This window comes from Natrix helvetica (genome assembly GCF_964273705.1).
Source record: "Natrix helvetica genome assembly, chromosome: 16".
Lineage (NCBI taxonomy): Eukaryota > Metazoa > Chordata > Lepidosauria > Squamata > Natricidae > Natrix > Natrix helvetica.
The window spans coordinates 2,604,556-2,613,097 of NC_138563.1; the positions used below are offsets into that span (position 1 = coordinate 2,604,556).

General features: G+C 52.0%; 1 protein-coding gene across 1 annotated transcript; it reads right to left on the reverse strand.

Annotated features, from left to right (window-relative positions):
• Window positions 1–457: 457 nt before the first annotated feature.
• Window positions 458–8,288, reverse strand: LOC309399784 (uncharacterized protein; the record flags this gene model as incomplete). The annotated part of the gene is made up of 4 exons (XM_081967890.1): window positions 458–1,691; window positions 3,349–3,552; window positions 4,658–7,897; window positions 8,151–8,288. The coding sequence occupies 4 exons, from the start codon at window positions 8,286–8,288 to the stop codon at window positions 1,398–1,400; spliced, it is 3,876 nt and encodes a 1,291-aa protein (XP_081824016.1). The 3' UTR covers window positions 458–1,397.
• Between the last annotated feature and the right edge of the window lie 254 nt (window positions 8,289–8,542).

Below are 8,542 nucleotides of genomic sequence, written 5' to 3' on the forward strand. Positions count from 1 at the left end.
TGGGGCTCTCTCTGATAAGGGGGAAAATCCAATGTTAGAAATTATGTTTGGTTTAGACATACGCCTCACTTTTGCAAAAAGCAGAATCAAGTCCGTCCCCCCCCCCCCCGCCCTTGAGTGAGAATTTAGGTGAGTTTGCTCAGCTGCCATGAGGACTAGAAACTTAAAGTCTCCCTTTTTCAAGGGGAAACCCATTGTTATGTTGACGGGCTTCACAATTAAGCCAGTCGTTTCTATTGTTAAGGGAATCACCGCAACAGTTTTAAGCCAATGACACGGTCGTTAAGTGAGCCTGGCTTCCCCATGGACTTGGCTTGTGCCAGAAGGTTGCAAAAGGGGCAATTCTGCTACAGGAATCGACAGCCAACGTCTTGTCTTACGATTTCTGCAGCAAAATTTATAATTCTTTCTGTGCCTGCGAAGCGAGCAGTAAAAAAAAGAGATTTTGCTCAAGATGTTACAATGCAAAAGGTTTTATTTTTACAGTCAAAAATATTCCAATTTTTACAGTCAAAAAATTTCTTATTTTAGCAGTAAAAAAAATCTTGTTTTTGAAGTTAAGAAAATTCGTATATTTGCGGTCAGAAAAGTTTTATTTTTGCAAGCATGAAGATCTTATTTTTGCAGGAAATAATGATTACTTTTACAATCAGAAAACTTTTGCAGTCAAAAAGGTTTTAGTTTCGCACTCACAAAGATCGTATTTTTGCAATCCAAAAAGTCTTATCTTTGTGGTCAAAAAGACCTTATATTTCTAATCAAAAACACCTTTATTTTTAGCAGGTTTGGTTTAAAATCCACACTGGGCACTACGTAGAGACAAAAAGTCATCATATTCCAGAACCAAAACTATGGAAAAAGATACAAGATAGTCCCCAACTTACTACCGCAATCAGAAGCGGAACTTCTTAATGTGGTTATTAAGTGAGTCACGTCTGACTTTACAACCCTTTTTGTCAGTTTTGGAGCAAAACCCTGCAGGGGTGGTGTGCAAGGGGTGCGTGAGGGGTGGCGCCCCCCCCTCCCACGGCCCATTTTTGGTCCCAGGAGGCTGCAGGTTTTTCAAGTAGCTTTAATCAAAATGCACTTCAAACGTTAAACAAGCCATCGAGAATGTAAATACATAGAAACAAAAGGAAGTGCCTCAAATGGAGGAAAATCCTAAAGTCACAAAACAATGGAGATGGAGACTAAAGAGGAATAAAGCTGCATACAAGGCAGACATAACACTTGTAACAGCAGGGAGCAGTGCTAGGCCCAAAACAGGGCATGGGGGGGGGGAGCGTGCAGTGCCCCCCACCCGTGGCCTGTTTTTAGTTGCAGGAAGCTGCAGGCTGCACGGCTTCTCGTACGAGTTACCTGGAGTGGGTGCTCCCTTTTGGTGGTCCATCTGGGTCCTAGTGCCTACGTTTTCTGCTAGAATCACTACGTGGTGACCGACGATCTCTATCCCTTCGAGGGCTCCGTGACCTGCTTCGATCTCTTGCCGACTGACGTTCTCTCGTCGTTCCTCTTCTGTCCGCTGACCTTCTGCCATCTCGGTCTCTATCTGGGCTCTCCAGCCGAGAAAACCGGCCTCCGGAGCGATAGCGAGACGGTTCGGTTTCTCGAACGTGCTTCCCCTGGTTGCGGTCAGTGACATCCGCCACTGGAGGATTTTGGATGGGATTCGTTCTCCGGTAGTCGGTATCCTGTCGGTAGGAGACAAATGGCTCTTGTTGTTGTTCACTGAGAATCCGCGATCCCGTGAGATTTTATGAGATTGTGAGGAGCGAATTTAGAAAGCTAAATTCGGTGTCCGGACCCAGACACACCTGTTCTCAGACAATCCAAATTCTTCCAGTATTCAATTGTGCAAATTTAATATTTAATCAAGGCGTGTTTGTGAGAATTAAACTGTTTTTATGACAGTGGGGAAGATGGCAGTTCTGCTAATCTATATACTGTATATAAAAGTGGCTGTGTGTGTGTGTATGCATCTGTGTGTGTTCCAGCATAACTCTGGAACGCCTTGAGCAATTTTAACCAAACGGTACACAGATGACTTACTCTCTGGAAACAAATACTGCGGGGTAAGACACTCCTAACACCCCTCGGGCTGTGTGTTCTGTTAAGATATAGCCTGTTGTGCCTTTAAATGGCTTCTACTGTACTGCTGTAAAATGATTTCCACTGTACAGCGTAGTGGAGTTGCCATGGTAACAGATTCAAGTACTCCACTAGGGGGCTACCTTTGGTAAGGGGGAAAATCCAACATTAGGAATTACATTTGGTCCGGACATTTTTCCCTTATAAACAAATACCCGGGCAACCCCGGGTTATTGCCTAGTGGGGAAATAAATGCGCCCCGCTTTTATAGAAAGCAGAATCAAGTCCGTCCGTCGCCTTGAGTGAGAATGTAGGTATTGGAGCTTGCTCAGCTGCCATGAGGGCTAGAAACTGAAAGTGTCCCTTTTAACACGGGGAAATCCATCAGCCTCTTTCTGGTCCCAGGAGGCTGCAGGTGTTTTAAGTAGTTTTACTCAAAATGCACTTAAAACGCTAAACAAGCCATCCAGAATTTAACCACATGTAAACAACAGGAACAGGAAGCGCCTCTTAGGAGGCTAAAGATGAAAACAATGGAGATGGAGGCTAAAGAGGAATAAAGCTGCATACAAGGCAGATATAACACCTGTAAAAGCAGCTAGGCCAAAAAATGGGGCATTCGGGGTGAGGCAACCCCACCACATCACCCCATGGTGCTTGGTCCCAGAAGGCTGCAGGGAGTCCTGCTAGGTGCAAATTGGGACGAGAGAGTGCAACACCTACCCACGGCCCGGCCTGATTTTGGTCCCAGTAGGCTGCAGGGAGACCTGCTAGGCCCAAAATAGAATGGGGGGTAGCGGAGACTCTGCCGCAGCCCGTTTCTGGTTGCACGGAGGCGTGTTGGCCCAAAATGGCACTGGCTGGGGTGCAGACCCCCTCCACGGAGAACCTTTATTTGTCCCCGGAGGGTTGCTAGGCCTAAAATGGGGCATAGGGGGTGCAGCTCCCGCCCCCCTTCCCCCCGTGAGGCTCCACCCACGTTTTGGTCGCAGGAGTGTGCAGATTGGCCTTCTAGGCCCAAAATGGAGCTCCTGTACATCGGAGGTTCCCAGGTTATATTCTGCTTGCACGGATAGAAGATGCCCTTCTTCCCAGTGCCTTAATTGCCCGGCTTCTCGCATGAGGTACCTGGAGTGGGTGAACCCGTGGCAGTTCATCTGGGCCTTGGTGGCTCCGTGGTCTGCTAGGATCAGTACGTGGTGGCCAGAGATGGTGGTCTGGATCCATTTGCGGGCTCCGTGGCCTGCTTTGAGCTCTTACCGGTTGACGTCCTTGCGTCGTTCCTCTTCTGTCCACTGTCCTTCTGCCATCTGGGTCTCTATCTGGGCTCTCCAGCCGAGAAAACCGGCTGCCGGAGCGATGGCGAGACGGTTCGGCTTCTTCAATGTGCTTCCCCTGGTTGTACTGGGTGACGTCCACCACTGGAGGACTTCCGATGGGATCCTGTGTCCGGTAGTCAATATCCTGTCGGTAGGAGACAAATGGCTCTTGTTGTTGTTGACTTGGGAATCTGTGACTATGTGAGATTTTAGGCGCATTTGTGAGAATTATATTGTTTTTATGACATTGGGGAAGAGGGGAAGCTCTCCTAGTGTATATACTGAAACAAATATTGTGGGGGTAAGACACCCTTAACACCCCTCGGGGAGGGCGGTGTTCTGTTAAGATGCAGCCTGTTGTGCCTTTAAATGCCTTCCACTGTACTGCAGTAAAATGGCTTTTAGGATATCGTGAGGAGCAAGTTTAGAAAACTTTTTATACTGTATATAAAAATAGCTCTGTGTGTGTGTTCCAGCATGACTCTGGAACGCCTTAACCAATTTCAACCAAACTTGGTGCAAAGATGACTTACTCTCTGGAGACAAATACTGTGAGAAAAAGATACCCCTAACACCCCTAGGGGTGTGTGTTCTGTTAAGCTGGACCCCGCTGTGCCTTTAAATGGCTTCTACTGTACTATATATTTCCCCCATATAAATAAATATCCGGGCAACGCCGGGTGATCGGCTAGTGGGAAAATAAACGCACTCTGCTTTTGTAGACAGAATCACCAATGCCCCCCACCCCCTTGAGGGAGAATGTAGGTATTCGAGCTTGCTCAGCTGTCATGAGGACTAGAAACTTAAAGTCTCCCTTTTACAGGGAGAAACCCATCATCCTGTTTTTGGCCATAGGAGGCTGCAGGCGTTTCAAGTAGTTTTACTCAAAATATACTTAAAAAGCCTGTTGGCCCAAAACGGGGGCGGGGGTGGGGGTTCAGGCCCCCTCCCTGCAGCCTTTTTTTGGCCCCTGGAGGCTGCAGGTAGTGATGCAAGGCCCAAAACAGGACAGGGAAGTGCAGCCCCCCCCCCCCCGGCCCGTTTCTGGTCCCATGAGGCTGCAGGGATGCATGTGTGCCCCAAAATAGGGCAAGATGGCACAGTCCTCCCCCCCTCCTACGTGGCCCATTTTTGTCCCAGACCTCCTACATGCAAAATGAGCACCTGTACTCAAGTTATATTTTGCTCGCACTGATAGAAGATGCCCTTTTGCCTGGTGCCCCAAGTGCCCGGCTTCTCACATGAGGTACCTGGAATGGTGGCTTCCTTGGCGGTTCATATGAGTCTTGGTGGCTCTGTTGCCTGCTAGGATCAGTATATGGTGGCCGGAGACGATGGTCTGGATCCGTCAGAGTATTACGTGGCATGGTTTGAGCTCTTGCCAGTCGAAGTTGATTTGTAAGTCCTCTTATGACCACTGGCCTTGTGCCCTCTGGGCCTTGGACTGCAGACGTGGGCCGGGAAAGATGGAGACGCAGGACACCATCTTTCCTAACAATTGTGAGACGAGGTCGAGAAGCACTGTTCGGTCCAATAAGACCTGCTTCACCAGAGCGCTGATGCTGTGCTGGCAGTCCTGGGACAGGGAGACTATGCATGATGTCGTGCCTATAGATGCTGCTAGGTGGAGCATCCTTTTGGTAGGAGACAAGGGGTTCTTGTCGTGGTTGACTGTGAATCCCTGATTCCCTGAAGGACCCCGAAGGACCCGGATCGTGATGTGGAGGTCCTCTGTGGCCCGGAGGTGAGAGGATTCGATCAACAGGTTGGCCAGATAGCGTTGGACGGGAATGGGGATAGTCCTGAGGTGAGCCGAGAGCGTAGCTAGTATTTTCGTTAGGGCGCTGGACTGGCATATCGCGTAGCTTATCCATAGAAATTGTTGGTGAGTCAACAATATAGGAACGTGTTGGCATGCTTCTGTAAGATCTATTGACGTCAGGAATTCGCCCTCCTGAATTCTGTCCAGTATGGACTGGATGTTGAATCTCTTGTATACCAGATGCTTGTTGAGTATTTTTAACTCGTGAATCGCTCTTCACCTCTTCGAATCCTTTGGGACTACAATCTCCAGTCGCTGCTTGTCCTCTGGAGGGTTGGATCTGGGAGGGTTGGCTATGTAGATCTCTAGAAAAGCCAGGGAAGGGTCGACCTCCGTTGTCTCGAAATGGCCGTTTGGATTGGAACTGCTGCCTGCTCCTGTCTCCATATCCGGCCTTATCGGATTGGCGATCAGGTCGCTGGAAGTATGACCTCTTCGGTTGTGAGGAGTTCTGTGCATTTTTCCTTCCTCTGAAGGAAGGCTTCTGAGTGTTGGACATGGATTTCTGACCAGTGTGTTTGGACATAGAGGATAGGACTTTCTTTTTGTCTTTAGTCTCCACGAGTAAAGGCTCTAAGGCCTCTCCGAATAGCTTGTCTCCTTTGAAAGGGGAAGAGGCCAACTTCCACTTCGACTTATTGTCTGTCTGCCAGTAACGGAGCCACAGCAGCCTTCTGGCTGTCACGGAGAGGCCGATGGCCATGGAAGAGAACTTGGCTGAGTTCAGGGTGGCATCTGCAGAGAATTCTGCCGCCTCTATCAGGTTGTTGATGTCCTCATGAGTCTGGAGGTCGGTGGTTGGGATTCTGGCTTGTATCTCTTTGAGCCAGAGCAAGGAAGTTCTATTGAAGAAGGACGCAGCCACCGCTGACCTAACCGCCCAGGTACCCATCAGATGGGCTTTGCGGAGCGTTAGTTCCATTCTCCTGTCTTCTGGTTTCAAGGCATCTTCCAGACCACTGGTCAGAATTTTGGAGGAGGCTAAGAACGCCAATGGCTCGTCGATCATTGGAACCTTTAATGCAGTCGAGAGGTTGGGGGTCAAATTGTAGAGCCGTCTGTCATTTGCACCTGGGATTGGAGAATTGCTTGGTTTTTCCCATTGTCGCTGGACGACATCCAGAAACAATTTCGGGCAGGGGATCTCCTCTTTCTCTGGGACGGGCTCTGAGAACACCAAATTATTGAGGTCAGATACGGCTGGATCTGAGGGGGCTGGATCCACTACTATCTGAGCGGTGGCCTTGGCTTTCCGGAGAAGCGGCTTAAACAAGAGAGGGCAGAAGAGACCACTGAAGGTAGGGGTCTCTGAAGTCCCTCCTTTGTCCCCAGACAGTGGCAGATCTTTAGTTCCCTCAACAACCGAGAGGGATTTCAGGATGTCCATGGAAGAGGCAGGGGAACGGAGCGTTGGAGCATTGGCTGCAGTAGCCTGCCCCTGGCGTAAGGCGTTGTCGGACGCTGCAGAGGCCGCCGGCTGTTTTGGTTGCATGCCTGGCTCCTGGGCCTTCTTTGGGCAGAGTCCGGCCGCTGCAGGAGGGACAGCAGCCTCTGGGGCGGCAGGCTTTGCCCTCTTAGAAGCCGGCTCCTCCGAAGGACTTTCCGGCGGGAGCAGAGTCGAAGCAGAAGGAAGGGACGAAGGCTCAGCGGGCTCCATCACTGGCAGCTGCGGCTGAGAAACCTCCTTTCTGGCGCCATCTGGTGGACATGACGGGATAGGCGTCTCACCTGCCTCCGTTAGAGGTTGCAACGGTTGGGGAGCGCTGGAAGCGGCAGCTCCGTCCACAAGGGGGCGCTCCTGCTCTTTTTCCCCTGCGGCGCCTACTGTGTCTGAAGCCTTGGGGGGAATTGGGGCGGCCTTCTTCACGGCCTTTGGGGCCTTCTTTGGACAGAGTCCGGCCGCTGCAGGAGGGACAGCAGCCTTTGGGGTGGCAGGCTTTGCCCTCTTAGCAGCCGGCTCCTTTGAAGGACTTTCCGGCGGGAGCGGAGTCGAAGCAGGAGGAAGGGACGAAGGCTGAGCGGGCTCCACCACTGGCAGCTGCGGCTGAGAAACCTCCTTTCTGGCGCCATCTGGTGGACAAGCCGGGATAGGCGTCTCACCTGCCTCCGTTAGAGGTTGCAACGGCTGGGGAGCGCTGGAAGCGGCAGCTCCGTCCACAAGGGGGCGCTCCTGCTCCTTTTCCCCTGCGGCCTCTACTGTGTCTGAAGCCTTGGGGGGAATTGGGGCGGCCTTCTTCACGGCCTTCGGGGCCTTCTTAGCGGGCGGCGCCTTGGCCCGGGTCTTGGGCGAGGCTCTGGTCGGGGCCGGCTTGGGCGTGGAGGGGGATCCCGTGGCCACGATAGGCTTAGGAGTGGCCACACCCAGCCCTCCGCCACTCACCGGCTTCTTGGTAGGCTCCATGGCCGGGAGGGGCTGGCCTGGGAGAGGCCGAGGCGGCTGCTTGGAGGGCCGACTGGAGAGTTTGCACCGGAGTGCCGGGCAGAGACTCTCGCGCCCACCGCAGGCCCAAGGGGAGCGCTTCCAAAGAGACCTGGGCTCGGTGGGCGAGGCAGCCGGAGAAAGACCGGGGAGCTCGCCTGTCCTGGAGAAGCCGAGGGTATCTCTGGTTCTCCTCAGCGAGTCTGAAGGGGGGGAAACTGAGGGAAGGAGTTTCGATTGGCTGCCTGTCTAAGGAAGAGGAGGGAATGGGAGGTTAGAGGTCATGTACTCCGCATTGCCCAATCAGTGCCAGCCTTGTAGAGAGACGCGGAGTGGGGGGGGGCTTGGTAGGCAGCCCACCCATCTCGTCCATCATTCAGAAGGCCCGCCCCTTTCCTCCCCCATTTTTCTCCCCACATGAACCCCTTTCTTTTTTAAAAATTCATTTTTATTTTATTTTTATTTGACGGGGTTTGCATTTCTTCGGCCACGAAATCTTTGCCCCATTTTCGCCTCCCGCTAAGAAAGCAGCAGCAGCAGCAGCAGCAGCAGCTTCGGACACGGCGGAAGGAGCAACTTTCCGCGCGGCCACCCCCCGCCCGGGCGGCAGGATGGTCTCGCCCGGGCCCCAACGTCCCATCCGCGCGCTCCCGCCTCCCTCGCACCAATTGGAAACGGATCTTGTTCCGCGCGCGCACAGACAGGGCGCGACTATTTCGGAGGGGAGGGGGGGAAAGGAAGTAAAAAGGGACCCAGGAATCGAAGCGCCCCAGCAGCGTAGGAAAAACATTCTCCTGATTCACCGGAGGCGGGGCTTCTTTTAGCCACGCCCACCTAGGTTGGGAGACACGCCCATGTACATTTCTTGGCCGAGATATTAAGTTTTTCTTTTTC